This window comes from Notothenia rossii, assembly GCF_949606895.1.
Source record: "Notothenia rossii genome assembly, chromosome: 1".
Taxonomy (NCBI): Eukaryota; Metazoa; Chordata; class Actinopteri; order Perciformes; family Nototheniidae; genus Notothenia; species Notothenia rossii.
The window spans coordinates 7,664,636-7,683,220 of NC_136912.1; the positions used below are offsets into that span (position 1 = coordinate 7,664,636).

The window sequence follows — 18,585 nt, forward strand, 5'->3', positions numbered from 1 at the left end:
GTAATAGATGTATTTATTATTCTTCTCAAGAGAGTACCAGAATGTGTATGTTATGTTAGTATTTCAAAAAAATCTCCCCCAGATCCCCCTGCAGGGGTTGGGTTTTCAGGAGGTCAACTCTTTCACCTTGTGGGGAAATTGCAGGATTGGCTCTCGGTCGCCCTTTTTATTTACTATAAGACAAATGCGCCTTTTTATTTCATACAGTTCAATTTGGATTGAAACAGGGACATAATCTAAATCTCACGCGTGGCGTTTCACTGTCAAGGGGGGGGGGGGGGGCGATATAGCGTGTATGTAATTACATTGCAAATACTGACTTTAGCCCTACCACTGTATGGGTTAGCCCAGGGGTTGGCAACCCGCGGCCCACGGGCAGCATGCGGCCCTTTAAGCCCTCTGCTCTGGCTCCCTTGAGCTTAGACAAAAATAAGAAGGAAATAAAATAAAAGTATTTGTAGGACTATTTATATTTTGTTGAATGGTTGAAAATGTTTCGTATCTTGTATTTTGAGGTGATACTGTGACACATAAATAAAAAACAAAACGGTTTTAATTAGATCAACTAAAATATGCGTCACATCCTGCTACGGTCCCGCGCGAGCGCCTTTTCATACGCGTGAATAACCTGACCCCCGGCTCGATGGGCTCGATGAGCGAACTATGGATAAATCAAAGAAAAGTACCGGAGGAACACAGGATTTAATTCTGCGTGGACAGAGTTATATGCTTTCACAGCAAACGATGCTGGTTTACCGCTATGTTTGATATGTAGAGAGAAATTGTCAACGGTGCTGCAGCCTTTACGTATCGAGGAACAACAAGGGAACAATCTTCAGTCATAATTCAATGGGGTATGTAATTTATTTCAGAAAACACTTTTTGTTATATTCCATGGAATGCTCTTAACGTCCCGATAGCAATGAATATATGAAATGCTTTGACAAAAAATACATACAAAAATTAATCTCTGGAAGCCGTGGCGCTGTAAAAAGCACGACCAATCATCTGAGCCGGCCTGGCTAAAGTAACTGGATGGCCTACCTGCCTGTTAGCCTTCTATCTGTGCCACAATTTATCTCGTGGCCTCATTGATGATGCACGTTCGTGTGTGTTGGAGGAGGGACTCTGTAAAAAAGTCTGAAGGAAGAGGCATATTTTTTCCGGTTGTGCATTTTCAAATTCTAGCGCACTCGAGCTCGTTTCTCCATTCTTACCTACCCTACCTTTAACTATTTTTAGGGTGAAGCTATATTTTTTATTTATTTAAAAGTGGGTCCATTTTAATAATATATTTGTTTCTTTCAAATGTGCAGAGGACTCCCCAAGTGCTGTGTTTAATTTATTTTAAAGTAGGCCTGTGTATTATTTGTAATTCTCCTTATAGGAGTTCTTTGTTTCTTATTAGAGGTTAACAGTTTTATATAATGTAATAAATAGCCTAATAAATGCAAAAAAACGTGTATAATAAGAACAACGGCCCAAAGCACATACATTTCCCAAAACACAAGGCTTGCTTGAGACAAGCGAGACTTGCGCAAACCTGCGCAATTTCGACCAACGTCTTGCTAGTGCGTGATGGTTAGTCATTTTTGTCCGAGTTGCTCTGGAGGCTCGCCTACATGAGACGTTGAAATCTCGCGGGACAAAAGAGGTTTCTCAATACTCAAATTTGCCCTCCTCGACTCCTCGACATCTCGGTCCTCCGGTAGTGACCCGGAAATGAATTTCAGCGTGCCATGTTGAGGGACATCTCATTTCTCTAAATGCACTTCGAGGACCGAGCATCGAGGGTCGAGGAGGCTCTCTGGAGGAGCTATAACCGAGGAGACACTAGAGGTTTCTCAATACTCTAATTTCCCCTCTTCGACTCCTTTCCTCGACTCCTATCCTCAATACTTAGTCCCGCCCACAGGAGATGCGAGCGGAGGACTGAGGAGGGGAACCGAGGAGAAACGAGGGGAAGCAGCAGGCGGTTAGAGAAATGAGAACTCCTCTCCTCTGAGCGGTCATTTTAAAGAGACGTCCATTAATGATGACAGGAGGCACAGCAGCCCTCTGTCTGATGGACAGATCACAGATGTGTTCATGACGAATTATATATTTACTTTTAATTAATCGACAGTGCGCTATAATGAGACAATAACAGGCTACAGATGCGGACATATACACACACATATATTTATATAAATATACAATTTCAGAATCAAACACGTTATTATGAGAGTGCTCTCATACAACACAATCAGACTGGATATATATATCCCCCCCCCCCCTCCCCCTGTCTCTGGTCGCTGAAATGGGGAATTGAAATTACGGCCAAAAGTTGTATTTACCAGTATATTAAAAGTAAGCAGAGGACACCAAACCAACTGAGACCCGTCTGTCCGCCGCATCTACGCATTGTACCACACACACACCTACACACTGTACCACACACACCTACAGCTCCTAAAGCATAATCAGGCTACAGCCGTTGTGTATTTTATTATTTGAAGCACTAAATGGTCTTAGAAAAATATCGAGTCTTTGTAGATATCTACTAAACTACAGCATACAAATACAGAGAGTAATGTAGGCCTGTTATACTGCGTGATATATATTTTACACAGTGCTCTGCTTTCTGCACGGACCTCACAGCTGTTCTCACTGTAAACATCGCGTCGCGATGAAAGCAGTTCCTAAATTAATATCCAGGGGATGCATGCAGAGCTGTCATTGGCTGAGATAAGTCCGGCCGTGCGTCAGGCCTCCACCGTTCCCGGAAATGCATCCGTGGAGGACCCATCAGTGTCTCCTCGGTTAGATCTCCTCCAGAGAGCCTCCTCGATGCTCGATGCTCGATCCTCGATGTGCATTTAGAGAAATGAGATGTCCTTCAAGATGGCACGCTGAAATCCATTTCCGGGTCACAACCGGAGGACCAAGGAGTCGAGGAGGGGAAATTAGAGTATTGAGAAACCTCTCTTGCGTCCCTCCATACTTCCCTGGTTCGAGGGGCTAAACGCAGGGAAACCACGCAAGTGAGGGAAGCAAGGATTTAATTTAACCGACCTGAGACGGGGTCTCAGCCTCCTGTAAAGCTTCACAGGTCCGTCGGTGATGGCCTGCGGCTCGGCCAGCACCCAATTAATTCAGTCCAAAAGTCCGAAGATATTTTGCAGGGAGCAAAACGCCAGGTACGCAAAGGCACGTAGTGACGTAGTGACACAAGTCAAGTGAAGTTACGCCAGAAATTTGCCGCGCATGCGTGTAAGCAATACCTACCCGGAAATACCCCACGATGGGAATCATGGGTAGTGTAGTCTTGTGGCAATGGGTGTTAACACTGCAGTCAGGTGTACAATTTACAGTATTTTTTCATTACCATGATGAAACAATTATTCAGATCAAGTTAGTCAGTAAATAAGATTAGATAAGGCAAGGCAAGGCAAGGCAAGGCAAGGCAAGGCAAGGCAAGTTTATTTATATAGCACTTTTCAACACAAGGCAATTCAAAGTGCTTTACAAAAAATGAAAGACATTAAGAAAATGGCATTTAAAATCAGTCATTAAAAAGAAAAGTTAATAAAATAAACATTAAAAGAAAAAATACATGGATAAAAGTTACAGTGCAGTCTAAGATATGAATAGTTCAATTAAAAGCAGCGACAAAAATAAAAGTCTTCAGCCTGGATTTAAAAGTAGTCTGAGTTGCAGCGGACCTGCAGGTTTCTGGGAGTTTGTTCCAGATATTTGGAGCATAATAACTGAATGCTGCTTCTCCATGTTTAGTTCTGACTCTGGGGACAGAAAGCTGACCAGTCCCTGAAGACCTGAGAGATCTGGATGGTTCATAATTTAGCAGGAGGTCAGAAATGTATTTTGGGCCTAAACCATTCAGTGCTTTATAAACCAGCAGCAGTATTTTTGAAATCTATTCTTTGACACACAGGAAGCCAGTGTAAAGACTTCAGAGCAGGCGTGATGTGATCCACTTTCTTATTGTTAGTGAGGACTCGAGCAGCAGCGTTCTGAATCAGCTGAAGCTTTCTAATAGATTTTTTAGTGAGACCTGTAAAGACACCATTGCAGTAGTCCAGTCTACTGAAGATAAAAGCATGGACAAGTTTTTCCAAATCCTGCTGTGACATCAGTCTTTTAACCCTAGATATGTTCTTTAGGTGATAGTAGGCTGATTTAGTAACTGTTTTAATGTGACTGTTGAAACTCAGGTCAGAGTCCATGACTACACCTAGATTTCTGGCTTTATCTGTTGTTTTGAACATTGCAGACTGAAGCTCAGCGCTAACTTTTATACGTTCTGCCTTGGCTCCAAAAACCATTACCTCAGTTTTATCTTTATTTAATTGGAGACAGTTTTGACACTCAGTGTTTGAATTGGAGCATAGTCCTCCTCTTGGTGAAATTGTTACGTAAATTTGTGTGTCGTCTGTATAGCTATGGTAACTTATTTTGTTGTTCTTCATTATCTGAGCCAGTGGTAGCATGTAGACGTTAAAGAGAAGAGGCCCCAAGATGGAGTCTTGAGGTACCCCACATGTCATATTTGTCAACTTAGATGTGTAGTTACCTATGGAAACAAAGTTGTTTCTGTCCTTTAAGTAGGATTCAAACCAATGTAGAACTGTTTCCGAAAGTCCCACCCAGTTTTCTAGTTGGTCTAGTAATATGCTGTGGTCAACAGTGTCAAACGCAGCACTGAGATTTAATAATACTAACACTGAAGTTCTGCCACTGTCTGTGTTTAAGTGGATGTCATTGAAGACCTTTACAAGAGCAGTCTCAGTGCTGTGGTTTGGACGAAAGCCTTACTGGAACACATCGAAACAGTTATTTAAATTCAAGAAATTACTCAACTGTTGGAAAACAACTTTTTCAATGATTTTACCTAGAAATGGCAGGTTTGATATGGGCCTGTAATTGTTCATTACTGAAGCATCTAGATTATTCTTTTTAAGAGCATTTAATGACTGCAGTTTTCAGGGCCTGTGGAAAAATACCTGAGTGAAGAGATTTATTTACTATATGAAGTAGATCTGAGGCCATGCAAGGAAAAACATATTTGAAAAATCCTGTTGGAATAATATCAAGGCAGCAGGAGGAGGATTTCAGAAGTTGAATAATGTCCTCTAGGTTTTTATCATTAATCTGATGGAATTGTGTCATGATGTCTGAATTGATCTTAGGTGGACACAGAGACAACACATTTGCTGTACCTGATACAGAGGCACTGACTGCTTGCCTGATTTTCTGAATTTTGTCAGTGAAGAAGGAGGCAAAATCATTGCACGCCCTGGTGGATAGAAATTCAGAGGCTACTGACACTGGGGGGATAGTTAGTCTGTCGACGGTAGCAAACAAGGCACGTGCGTTGTTTTTGTTTTTGGTAATAATGTCAGAGAAGAAAGACTGTCGTGCGTTTTTCAATTCCAAATTATAAAGGCCAAGTCTCTCTTTATAGATTTCAAAGTGAACCTGGAGATTTGTTTTTCGCCACCTGCGTTCAGCTTTTCGACACTCTCTTTTCTCTGTTTTCACGGTCATGGCCTTTCTCCATGGAGATATTTTCTTGCCAGTCACTTCCTTTACCTTAGTTGGAGCAATGGCATCTATAACATTTTGAATTTTTGAATTAAAATGATCTACTAGCTCATTTACTGAGATGTTAGCAGGGGCGAGTGCGGAAGAAAAATTCTGAGTAAACATTTCCCTAGTACTTTCAGTTAAATATTGCTTTGTGGTTACCTCTTTTTGAACATGTGTGTGAACAGAAATAGAGCTCTCAAAGGAATGATCAGAGAGTGCAACATCAGTCACCACAACATTAGAGATATTCAGTAAATAAGATTAGATGAGATAGGATATACTTTATAGATCCCAAATTGGGACATGTTTTCCTAACAGCAGTGTAAAACAAGGCGTTGCACATCATTAGAAATGAAAAAGAGTAGAAAATAAACAATTATGAAATATGAACACCGTAAAGATAACAATCTTGAAACTATCTGACAAATAAAACGCTATTGAAGGGACACATTGCAGCTAACACAATATACAAGTAGGATATTATTTAAATGTACTAATACTTCACTTTTAGTGCAGAAAGTCCTGCAATAAAAAGTAAAAATCCTAACAAAAAATCTGAAAGATGGCTTAAATGTAGGCTAAAAGTATAATTTTAAAGTTCAGATAAATCTAATAAATCATCAGTTTAAATGATGGATTGCGGGCATAGGCGGATTTTGAGGGGGGCAGGGGGGGCTGAATATGTTACAGCATTACTACGTCTAAAACTGTTCCAATACACATATTTCGTATATCAATATTTTAATAGATGTAATAAAATGATTGTTACAATACAAATCTGATTAATATATTTGTTTGAAATAATTTCATTTTTTAGCAGTCCCATGTTGTGATGTGTGTGTGTGTGACGTATGAGGTTAAGGACACAAGTTCCCTCGCTTTTTTTTTTGCATACAAGTGATTCAGCTATTGTATTACAATATTTAGCAGTAATGGATATGCAGCGATTTTTAAAACTTCCAATTTCTGGGACGTTTAAGGCGTCTACTTCTGCACTAAGTAGGACACTGGTTAATAATATTGTAGCGTGTTCAAGTAACCAAGGGATATAGTAGTTATCAAATAAGTATAAGATGTGCACAGTTATGATAAGTTTTACAGTTATGCACTTTTGGGGGGAGAGACCGCCCCTTCCATATGAGTGTGTGCGGGCATGAGGCGTGCATGACGGGACGAGTTGTGTTCGTATGTGGAAAAGTCATACTCAGTGCGGTGAACGCCGGCTTTATTTATTGCTACTGTATCCGTAGCACGCTACGCAATAGTTGGGACTGTGTACTGACGTCAGTAAAAAAGGTTTGCCCCCCCCCAAGCGCAAATGTCTAACTCCGCCTATGATTGCGGGGTAGGTAAGTTTGAGAAACCGGCTTGAGATACACTTGTTGTTATATTCCATGGAATGCTCTTAACATCCCGATAGCAATGAATATCTGAAGTGCTTTGACAAAAAATCCTTTAAAAAAATGTCATCTGTTGAAGCCGTAGTTCTGTAAAAAGCACGACCAATCATCTGAGCCGGCCCGGCTAAAATAACTGGATGGCCTACCTGCCTGTCAGCCTTCCATCTGTGCACAAACTTATCTCGTGCCCTCATTGGTCATGTGCACGTTCGTGTGTGATGGAGGAGGGGCTCTCGAGCTGGTTTCTCTAAAATGACCTACCCCACCTTAAATCTGATGATTATTTTGTAAAATATTTGGTGTCACGATTATAATAAAACTCTCATAGAAAGGATTCAGAGATCAGTCCAAACCCCCATATTATTAATAATTAATTGAAAGAAAAATCAGCAAAATCTTTATTTTGTAAATCTGGAGACATATAAATATTTTTGCATGAAAAATAACTTTCCTTGAATTATTAAAAATACATTATCTGTGAATTAATTATCGGTATAATTGTATTTTTTTTGTGTGCAAAAACCTTAATTTAACTTTAAGGTATTTAAGTGTTGAGGTAAAATGTAAAACATTTTACCTCAACATTTCCTTAACTGAGGTAGAAAAATAATTTAAATGAAGCTCAGCGCCGTTCTTTCAGGAAGACTGGTATACATTCACTCCGCAGCTGCTTATAATCAGCTCATCACAGGCGTTCTATTAACCTATTACATTTCACCTCGATCTCAGCAGCCAATCACCGTGCTGCAGCCAAACTTTAAAATGGTTCTCCTCTCTCCTGCAGTCAGCTGTGATTTCAGGTTTTCATGCTGCCGCCGGCCTCCTCCCCATCCACCACCTTTCATCATATCCAGTGCCAGGAGAGCTAATCCAAAAACCTCATCCCACCTCCTCTTCATCCCATCTCCTCATCAAATCCAGATCTTCAGCATCATCACCATTGTCTAGACCACGGCTGCATTTCCCCCTTTAGATACGATTTCAGGATCGGGGTCTAATCGCCAAAGACTAAATAGAAGTAAAGTTCGAGTAACTCAAGTTTTACTCAAGTAGTACTTGAGTCACAATGTAAACATTCCAATACTGATGAATAATATTATTAAAGGTTGTAATATATTTATATAATTTCTGATATTAGATAAAGTCATATATTTAACCTTTACAACAGAAGCACACTCTCAAATTGGAGTAAATTATAAAATAAATGTATTGTTGGGTAGTCTTATTTGTCTGTTCTATGCTGCTCAAATTGTGAAATATCTGGACATTATCTAAATAATTCAAGTACACCAAAGGAAATCTCACTTCTGAAAAGGTTCCATTTGCTTTTATTTGTTTTCTATAAAGACATCAAAAGTATAACTAATGGGAAACACGGATTACAAAATGATATCGTTTGCATGCATCTGTGACAAAATTACATTTTACATTACATTTATGTACACTGATCAGGCAATTAAGGTACATTATACATAGATGTGACACCTTTCATGGACTCTTATATCTTTTTAAATGACACTATATTTGAGCAATCTTGTTTATTTTGATAAGATTACACTAGACTTTAAAGTCTTAAATGCTTATTTTCACTTTAAGAATTTGTGATTAAGTTAGAGAACAAAAAATATACAGCCCAAAACCCCATAACTGAACAACCTCCACCTTTAAAGTGTAATATATATTCCACTTTACATTTCATTAATCTGACAATGTACACATTTCAAACACTTCCACACACATCACTGGTTCCCACAGTGTTTGCAGAAGTGAAATAATTAGCATTGAGAAACCTGTGTTTTAACCCAGTGATTATAAAGACCAAGTTACAAAATATTATCCGGTGCCTTGCTCAAGGGCACCACTGCAGGGCAGGAGGTGAACTGGGACCTCTCCAAGTAGCTGTCCACACTCCATATTTATGTCCGGTCAGGGACTTGAACCGACAATCCTACAGCTCAAAGTCCAAGCCCCTACTGACTGAGCCCCTACGGATTGAGCCCTATACTGACTGAGCCCCTACAGACTGAGCCCCTATACGGACTGAGCCTCTACGGACTGAGCCCCTACAGACTGAGCCCCTATACGGACTGAGCCCCTACTGACTGAGCCCCTACTGACTGAGCCCCTACGGACTGAGCCCCTACAGACTGAGCCCCTATACGGACTGAGCCCCTACTGACTGAGCCCCTATACGGACTGAGCCCCTACTGACTGAGCCCCTATATGGACTGAGCCCCTATACGGACTGAGCCCCTACGGACTGAGCCCCTACTGACTGAGCCCCTATACGGACTGAGCCCCTACGGACTGAGCCCCTATACGGACTGAGCCCCTACGGCTGAGCCCCTACGGAGTGAGCCCCTACGGAGTGAGTCCCTACTGACTGAGCCCCTATACGGACTGAGCCCCTACGGACTGAGCCCCTACGGAGTGAGCCCCTACGGACTGAGCCCCTATGGACTGAGCCCCTACGGACTGCGCCACTGCCGGACATGACCGTAGAGATGATCAGAGGTGCAGAGTTTTTACCACCATCATTAGGACAAGGACCAAAGTACAGGAAGAGTTTCTCAGTGAAGGAGCAGCCAGTGAAGGAGTAGATCAAAGCTGGAGCTTCTACGTCATAAAAGGAGACCAGACCCTCTGAATAACTCACAAACACCCCCACCTTCTGAGGCCGAGACTTCAGAGAGAGACTGACTGGGGGTACAATAAGAGCGCTGTACTCATTTCCATTTCTCAAACTTATAGTCCAGTAACCCTCCTCAGGGCTCAGTGGGATGTTCTCTTTCCTGTTGATCGACTCTCTGACCACTCCTAAAGTCCATCTGGTCTTTTCTTTAACTTGAACCTCAAAGTAAAATCTGCCTGAAGAGAAACTCTGCTTTCCTACAACACATATAGAATGAGAAAATCTCTCTGGGTTGTCTGGGAGATTCTTCTTTACATCACCATGACTCACTTGTTTTCCATCATCAGACAGGATGAGTTTAGGATGTGCTGTATCAGGGTCAAGAGTCACATCCACTGCGTACCTCTGGAACGCCTTCAGATCATCTTCAAGCAGCTTCTTCATCGCTTTACTGAGTGTCTCCTCCAGCTGAACCACAGCTCTCACCACAGTCCCTTCATATGATGATGGAGGGATGCTGACCTCTGTCCAGTCCTTGGTGGGTGGAGCAACTTTAAGGGACATGAATCTTTGGAGAAGATGGAGGTGGTCTTCAGAGTGTGTGACCTGCTCCACCTCAGAGCTTCTCTTCTTCAGCTCAGAGATTTCCTGTTCCAACTCTTTGATGAAATCCTCAGCCTTTTTCTGTATTGTCTTCTGCTTTTCTTCAATTGTGTTAATGAGGCTGGACATGTTTCTGTTAAAATACTGCATAAGAGTTGTAAAGACTTTAACACCTAACTCTATCTCCTTCTCAGCATGTTTCTCGCTGTAGTTAACATTTCGTTGGACCCTCCGAATCCTTTGTTGTTTCTCTTCGATCATCTGCCAAATTTCAGCCTCTGTCTTCCCCAGCTCGGCCTTTTTCCCTTCATATTCTTCTTTCAGAGGAACCACATCATGCATCTTGTGGTCTGAAACAGTGCAGAGCATACAGACACATGTCTGGTCGGTCTTACAGAACAGCTCCAGAGGTTTATCGTGCTTCAGACACATCCTGTCTTCCAGGTTCTCCACAGGGTCGATCAGCTGATGTCTTTTCAGGCTTGAAGCTGTCAGATGAGGCTCCAGGTGAGTCTCACAGTAGGAGGTCAGACACACCAGGCAGGACTTCAGGGCCTTCAGTTTGGTTTCAGTGCAGACGTCACAGGGAACTTCTCCTGGTTTGAAGACTTGTTGCTCTGATCTGCGGCTGTTTCTGGCTTTCTGTTGAGCTGACTGTCTGAACTGAGCGACCATCTCAGAGATGAAAGTGTTGATTCGCATTTCAGGTTTTTTGTCAAACATCTTGTTACACATGGGACACTGGCACTTGTCACTTATATACCAGTGTTTGGTGATGCAGTTCTTGCAGAAGTTGTGTCCACATGGTGTGGTGACTGGATCAATGAACAAATCCAGACAGATGGGACACAGAAACTGATCTTCAGATTGTAGGCAACTGGCGGTAGCCATATCTAAACACAGGGAACACAAGTGAGAAGTGTGGCAAGAAATCCATCCAAGTTTTGAGTTTCATCACATGTTTTGGACAAATCATCTTTTGTCTGAAACAGTTCTTATTCTAGCTTGGTTGTAATCAGTAAATGACAATGCAGGACAATTAAATTAAAGCCACTGGTAGAAATTGAATATTTAAGTCAAGACAGGGTCCTTTAGTTTAGGATTCAAGTTCAAGCAGGCAAACCTGTATGTCAGGTTATTAGTCAACCAAATGAAAGGTAAGAGGTTGCATAATAACCCCGCCTTCTCTAAAGTGTCAGGATTACCATATAATACAGGTAGCCTAATCCAAAGCAGCCCTTTTTGAAACTTTAAACAAGACACTGGTTATGATAGGTCAAATGGGCCCCAATTGGACCTATGTGTAATCTGGTGTAAACCAAAATGAAGCAGTAATGACTTTAAATAATAAACACCCAATATATAATGTTTTATATTGGTACTCATTTGTGAGGTTTTACCAAACTTTATATTTAATAAAGTTAATCCTGCATATTGTATGTCGAGTTGATTTCAAACAAAGGCATGAAAACTAATTTAGGTCATTTTTTAAAAGTATACTAAACAGTTACACGACAAACGAACATGTATACAAACTCAGCTGTGTGACTTTTCTCATCTCTGCAAATGTTTAATCAAACAAAAAAAAATTGACAAGAATGTGTCGGATATATTGTTAGAGAAAGCTCACTTTGAAACACTATTTTCACACAAGTTTACAATGGATCTAACAATGTTCATATTGACGATCTGTGGTGGTTTAATATTTGCTATGAGTGCGTATGAAAAACAGAGAAAAATCCTGTCTAGTAAAGCTGAAGATCTTTTGTAAAGGCTGGTTGTTGAAAGGTTAAAATATGATCAGTTGTACTCACCAGTGTTTGCAAGAGCCTTTTGGTTGTGAAAGCAGATGTTACGATCTCAGATGAATGTTTCTTTCTTTCTTATGGCTCTGCTTTTGCTCTCAAATACTTTCAGTTTCTTTTACTGGAAAGGACGTTGCAACAGGTATAAGTACGTGCCAGTCAGGTCAGCTGGAACAGGTGAACTGGTTTTACCCCACTGGATCAATCAGATAAATGTAAGGCAAGTGTTTTACAACAATGAAAGACATTAAGAGCATAAAACACATTAGAATAATAATTCTTAATAATCATTACGTGTTAAAATAAAAGCATACACTTCTGCTCTACTCAGGGCAGGACTTTTATTTTAAATTGCAGTCATTTTACTTCAATAAAAGCATCAGAATACTACCCCACCATGTTCAGTGGAGATGTCTGGAGATGGCCTTGTATAAAGAAATAACAATCAGACAGTATGAAGATGTCAGGTAACCTGCTGATGGTAGGTTGTTGTGTTGACTTTCAATTGTGTTGTTGCATGGTTTCAGGTTACTGAAATGCTTAACCCTCCTGTTGTGTTGGGGTTTTTCATCAATCATAACTTTTTTGTTTTACATTCGATTGCATTAAGGCTTTATGTTATCCTTCACAGTAGACATTTAAACACACACACACACACACACACACACATACACAAAGTTTTTCATGTATACCAGTAGTCTGACACAATATGTACAGTTTGAAAGGGTGTTAAATGAAATTTGGTGATGATTAATGTTTTTTGTGTTAATGTAATAGCAGTTAAAACAGGACCGGTCAAATTTGAGCGTGAACACCAAAGTAAGGGGGGGGGGGGGGGGGAACGAACACAACAGGAGGGTTAAAGTGTACATATTTGTTTCATCATAACTGCTATGAGTGGAATACAAATATAAAGAATCAGAATCAAGTTTATTGCAAGGTACGTTTACACATACAAGGAATTTGCTTTGGTGTCTGGTGGTGCGAACATAAACCATCTAAAAAAATAAGTTGCAAAGTAGGTAAAAAAAAAAAATATATATATATAAGGATAATAAAAATAAATATATTTTTAAGAAACAATTTAGAATTAAAAAACTGCTCAAGACAAGTATTTATACCAAATGTAACTAAACAAATAACCTTAAAAACCGAAAAACAAATACACTTATTATATATAGAAAACGGCAGTGTATTATATTTTAAAGTGGAGGGCTGTGCAGACGTGTGCAAAAATGTGCAAAAAGCTGTCAGATAGTTGAGCATGAACATGGCTCACAGTATTAAAGGTCACCTATTATGCAAAATCCTCTTCTTCATGTCTCTTCTACATCAACATGTGTCCCCTCTTCTTCACGTCTCTTCTACATCAACATGTGTCCCCTCTTCTTCACGTCTCTTCTATATCAACATGTGTCCCCTCTTCTTCATGTCTCTTCTATATCAACACTTGTCCCCTCTGTGTAAAGAGACTCTGAAAGTTTCAGGAAAAAAGATTCTCTCTCTTTTTGTCCTGATCCATTTCTATAAAAACCTGTCTGAACATGAGCTGATCAGATTTTGGCCACTTTATGATGTCATAACGATTTTTTGTTTTGGCTTGTGCAACCATTAGCCAATCACCAACGTAGGTAACCCCCCCCCACACACCTTATCACCTGAATCTCATCCTAGAGCACCATTGTGTTCTTTTGAACCAAATACCTCTCAGAGGGGCGTGGGGAGGGGCTCCTTATTTTCATCTAAAGTAACAGACAGAGAATCAGCACTTTGGAAACAGGGCTGAGACAGAGGGGATTATGGGATGCTGCAATGATCTGTTTGGTGTTTGGAGCCAAACACTTCAGAGACATGTTTTGTATATATCTGAGAACTATAATATAATGATGAAAAACAGTATAATAGGGGAACTTTAAGAAAGACAAAAAATAACAAGATGTTGTTCACATGCATTAATGTAATGCATAATGTTTTTGGGGTGGATACGAACTAAGTCAGTGTCAGTGGAGGTCCCGGGCCTTGTTGATGAGGCCATTAGCGGAGGGGAAGAAACTGTTCAGGTGGTGAGAGGTTTTGGTCCTGATGGAGCGCAGCCTCCACTTCTAATCTACTCAGGGCAGGTATTCAAGGTTCAAGGTCCAAGGCTTTTATTCTCATGTGTACATATATAGCTACAGTGTAGATATGACAATGACATTCTTAGGTCACTGGCTCCTCCAACAGTGCAGCAAGTAAATAACATAGAATAGAATATAGTAGAAATAGTGCAGAATAGTATACAAGTGATTGGAATATTGATATATACTGTATGAGTTGCAAACAGATGAATGTTTATGGATGTTCTTTCAAAAGTTCAGGTGTTTAACTAACAGTTTTATGGCCTGTGGGATGAAACTGTCACTGAGTCTGGTATTTTAGCTATAGTGGAGTGTTTTTACAGTTTAGTATAAGTGTTTTTCCTTCTCTATAAAAGCTCCAGAATACTACTCAGTCCCACCACTGTATGAGTATGTGTGGAGATGGGGCTTTTATTGTGAAAGAACCCCACCTGAAGTGTTAGGTGTGTTGCTTCCGGCGGTTGGTTAGCTTGACGTTGGCAGGAGGCTGCTGCTGAATTCAGGGAACAAAAATGGACAGTCAAGGGAGAAAAATCGTTGTTTGTGACAATGGAACCGGGGTAAGTTTGAGAACAGTTGGTGGATTTAAATCTCCCTCCGTGTCGCTCTTTGTGCTCCTGCAATTTGATGAGCAAACGGAGAGAAAACTGGAAACAGGAAGTGATTATCGAGCTAACAGGCTAACGCGTTAGCATGTCTGGGTGGGTTGTGAGAGGAATGTGTCTGTCAGCTGGATCCATTCATCTACACCAGGGCTACAGATGACACATTTTGGTTATATTTATCAGTAGCACACCATTAAATACCCAATATTCTATAAAAGTCTTGTTCAATCTGGTAGCTAACGGTTAGTTTAGCCGTTTAGCTAGCTTTGGTTTGTAACTTTGGTCACGTTATGCACTATCAGTTAACCTTAAAAAAAAACTAAAACAATCCCCTATTCAATTTAACACTCAATTTTGACACCTTAGTAGTTTACATTTCAAAGTCATGAAGTCAATTAATTCCATTTCCGTACATGCTCAGTACATGTTAGCCACGGTGGCTAGCTGAGTGCCTTTTTAGCTTTGCTTATTTAATATTACGAAGCAAAAGCGCCAGGAGCCATCTTAAAGGACGAGTTAGAGATAAAATCTTTAATAATCTTTACTACAGAATCCCCATTTTTCTGTTTTCTGTTTTAGTTAGCTAGGTTAGCTCAGGAGCCTCTTCAGTCGGCCCCGCCCTCGTTAGAAAGTGCAGACACTCAGTTTGAATGATCAGTGTCACTAAGTACAGTCACCTACAGCTTCTTAAATGGGAAGATTTGCTAATCATTTTCGTTTTTTTAGGCTACGAGTACTTTAACTCCTAATACTTTAACTTACTTTTCCAAATCGTTACTTTACTACTTCTCGATGCAGTTATTTTACTTGATATTAAGTATTTATACAGTGTGGTATAAGTACTTTTACTCAAGTAAAGAATGTGAATACTTTTTCCACCACTGTTAAGCATGTCTTTAAATGGCCATTTTTGTTTGTAGTAGCCAGCCTTTATAAATGCTAAACTATTCAGGAAAAGTGACTTTTATTCAAGTCAAAGCAGTTCTGTTATATCCAAGTAAAAACGTTGTTAATACATATTTTGTATCTCTGACATACAGTGCTATTTAAGAATTGGGTTGAGTTTCAATCTCAGTTCATTATCATATTCTTATGTACATTGTGGTTCACAGTAGGGCTGTTCAATTAATCGTATTTTAATCGCAATTATGATTATGGCTTGCAACGATGACAACCAACGTAATTGAAATAAAATATTTTTTTATTATTTTTTATAATTTTGGTTTTTCAGTTGAATTATACTTAAAATTCAGGGTAATCAACTGTTAAAAACATACTGTTCACATTTTTGAAATAAATTGATGTTTTCAAAGTAAATGGATAATCGTTTTTAATAATCGTGAAATCAATTATTGACCCAAATAATCGAGATTATGATTTTTGCCATAATCGAGCAGCCCTAGTTCACAGGTACCAAGTCGGCCTCAGTGTGTGTATATATATCCCTTTTGAACCTACAAGATGTTGCTCTAGTGAAGGATTTTTTGCTTATTTAACATCTATTATACTTCAAATATTGCATTTGTAACACTTGTGTTTCCTTCTTTTCTTCTTTCATTCCCTTCCTAGTTTGTCAAGTGCGGCTTTGCAGGCTCCAACTTCCCCGAACACATTTTCCCAGCGCTGGTTGGCCGGCCAATCATCCGCTCCACAGCTAAAGTTGGCAACATTGAAATAAAGGTAACATGGAAATCCTTGTAACTGCAATATTAGATGTATTAGGAGGGATGGTGAAAAGTGGAAACAAGTTGGGTCTTAATTAACACAAGTGATCATGTATGAAAGCGCAATAATTAATTTCCATAATATACAAAGATTTTGCAGCTTTGGACCTTAACCAAACACTGCAGAGGCTCACTTCAATAACTTACTATCTTAAGTAAAGGTCACCTATTATTCTAAATGCACTTTTTGATTTCTTTTATACATAAAAATGTGTCCCTAGGAGACTCCCAAAGTGTCAGAAAATACAAAAAAACGATATTTTCCTCCCTTTTCTAACAGAGCTGAAATAGAGGGGTAAGAGGCATGACTAGAATGGGTGATCTGTTTGGTATTTTGAGCAAAACACATCATAAACATGTTTTTTTTTTTATATCTGAGACCTGTATGCCTAAAAATAGTATAATAGGAGACCTTTAAGTAAGACACAAGGAAAATGATTTTGATAATTCAGCTGATGAATTGTAAACGTTGTGGCTGTGGGATGCTTTTAAAAGAATCATCAGCCTAAGGAAGCAGCAGGTAAAGACCTAACTGATCTATTGAACTTTGACCCCTCGCAGGACCTGATGGTGGGCGATGAGGCCAGCGAGCTGCGCTCCATGTTGGAGGTGAACTATCCCATGGATAACGGCATCGTCAGGAACTGGGACGACATGAAGCACCTGTGGGACTACACCTTCGGCCCCGAGAAACTCAACATAAACTCGCGCGACTGCAAGATCCTTCTGACCGAGCCGCCCATGAACCCCACCAAGAATAGAGAAAAGATTATAGAGGTGGGCTGTGGCACAATCACATGTAAAGTCTCACATAATGTTTTCATTTTGGCCTGAGAGACTGGATCAGGGTGGTGGGCCCTAAGGTCATCCTAATTGATTTGTATGGAAAATCTGGCAGAAACACAATTTCTTTTTTAATGCTTTTATAGTTAACTTAGTTCTGTTCTTTTCCTGCCAGGTGATGTTTGAAACGTACCAGTTTGAAGGAGTTTACATCGCCATCCAGGCTGTCCTCACTCTCTACGCTCAAGGTTAGTTTGTCTCCTTAGCACTCATGTTCACAGCTAAACTTAAAAAGCCATTCTCTGAGCAAAATCCAAGCAAGAACTACTTTTTGTAACAAATGCCTCTAGCTAAATTCTAAAACTCATGGAGCTACATAGTTCGACTACCAGCTGTAGAGCAATGTAGATGAACAGGTATTGGTATCACATGCACACCTTGAATACTAAGTAATACACATCCTTGCACTCTTCTGTTTCAGGGCTGCTGACTGGAGTGGTGGTGGACTCTGGTGACGGTGTGACTCACATCTGTCCGGTGTACGAGGGCTTCTCGCTGCCTCACCTGACCCGACGTCTGGACATCGCAGGAAGAGACATAACACGCTACCTCATCAAGGTACCAGCAGCAACACACAGTGATGGGCCGTCTTTATACGATACGATATTACTTTATTTGTCAGATCAAGTCTGAAATTTGACTTGCGTCACAGCAGCTCCATGTCCAACATCAACAGACAAGTATCCAGACACAATACATGAAACACAAACAACAAACATTTAACATAACAGCACAATCAGTGAGAGAAAACCTGCTCAAAGAGCCTTCAGCATTTGATCTGGGATTTAGCTCTGTGTTTACTGTGAGGATTGACTGATGCACGAAGGAGTGCTTCAGTCTGACTTTATTGAATCGTGAATCAGAAACCCTTTATTAGTCCCACAGAGGGGAAATGTACGTTGTTACAGCCGAAAAAGAGCCAAAGACAGCTTAATGTTAAGTCGAAGCATGCATATAAAAGTATTAAAGATAAAAGAAATAAACATCCTGTAACAGTTCTTAGGATTTAGCAGCCAGGTATATATTGCACACTTATTAACGGCTTATATATATATATATTTGGGGTTGTTTTGAATTTTGACTTGAGCCTTCCCTTATAGATACTGTATTTTTACATTAGTGAGCCGGATCATTTGGCTCGGCTCTCTTAAAGCGCCCGGCTCTTTCGGCTCCCAAACGGCTCTTCATGTTACCACAGTTTACCACGGAGCCTCAGTTTCGCCGCTGGGAGGCCTCTGGTGCTCGCAGCTCACGCGCGTGCTCCACT

The 18,585-nt window shown here is 40.2% G+C and overlaps 2 protein-coding genes across 2 annotated transcripts; one reads left to right on the plus strand and one right to left on the minus strand.

Annotated features, from left to right (window-relative positions):
• Positions 1-9,321: 9,321 nt before the first annotated feature.
• Positions 9,322-12,138, minus strand: LOC307045410 (E3 ubiquitin-protein ligase TRIM39-like; the record flags this gene model as incomplete). The annotated part of the gene is made up of 2 exons (XM_079691072.1): positions 12,039-12,138; positions 9,322-11,117 (listed from the first exon to the last, which is right to left on the minus strand). Exon 2 carries the CDS (start codon positions 11,113-11,115, stop codon positions 9,322-9,324), a length of 1,794 nt encoding a protein of 597 aa, XP_079547198.1. The 5' UTR covers positions 11,116-11,117; positions 12,039-12,138.
• Positions 12,139-14,527: 2,389 nt separating this feature from the next.
• Positions 14,528-18,058, plus strand: LOC307040717 (actin-related protein 2-B-like). Its single transcript, XM_079683843.1, has 5 exons — positions 14,528-14,706; positions 16,321-16,431; positions 17,037-17,252; positions 17,434-17,506; positions 17,740-18,058. The coding sequence occupies exons 1-5, from the start codon at positions 14,659-14,661 to the stop codon at positions 17,949-17,951; spliced, it is 660 nt and encodes a 219-aa protein (XP_079539969.1). The 5' UTR covers positions 14,528-14,658; the 3' UTR covers positions 17,952-18,058.
• The last annotated feature ends 527 nt before the right edge of the window (positions 18,059-18,585 follow it).

Excerpts from the sequence above, each read along its gene's own strand:
- LOC307040717 (XM_079683843.1), top strand. The coding sequence starts at position 14,659 with ATGGACAGTCAAGGGAGAAAAATCGTTGTTTGTGACAATGGAACCGGG. Across the intron at positions 17,253-17,433 it reads ATAGAGAAAAGATTATAGAG|GTGATGTTTGAAACGTACCA; the intron begins GTGGGCTGTGGC and ends TTTTCCTGCCAG. Across the intron at positions 17,507-17,739 it reads CCTCACTCTCTACGCTCAAG|GGCTGCTGACTGGAGTGGTG; the intron begins GTTAGTTTGTCT and ends CTTCTGTTTCAG.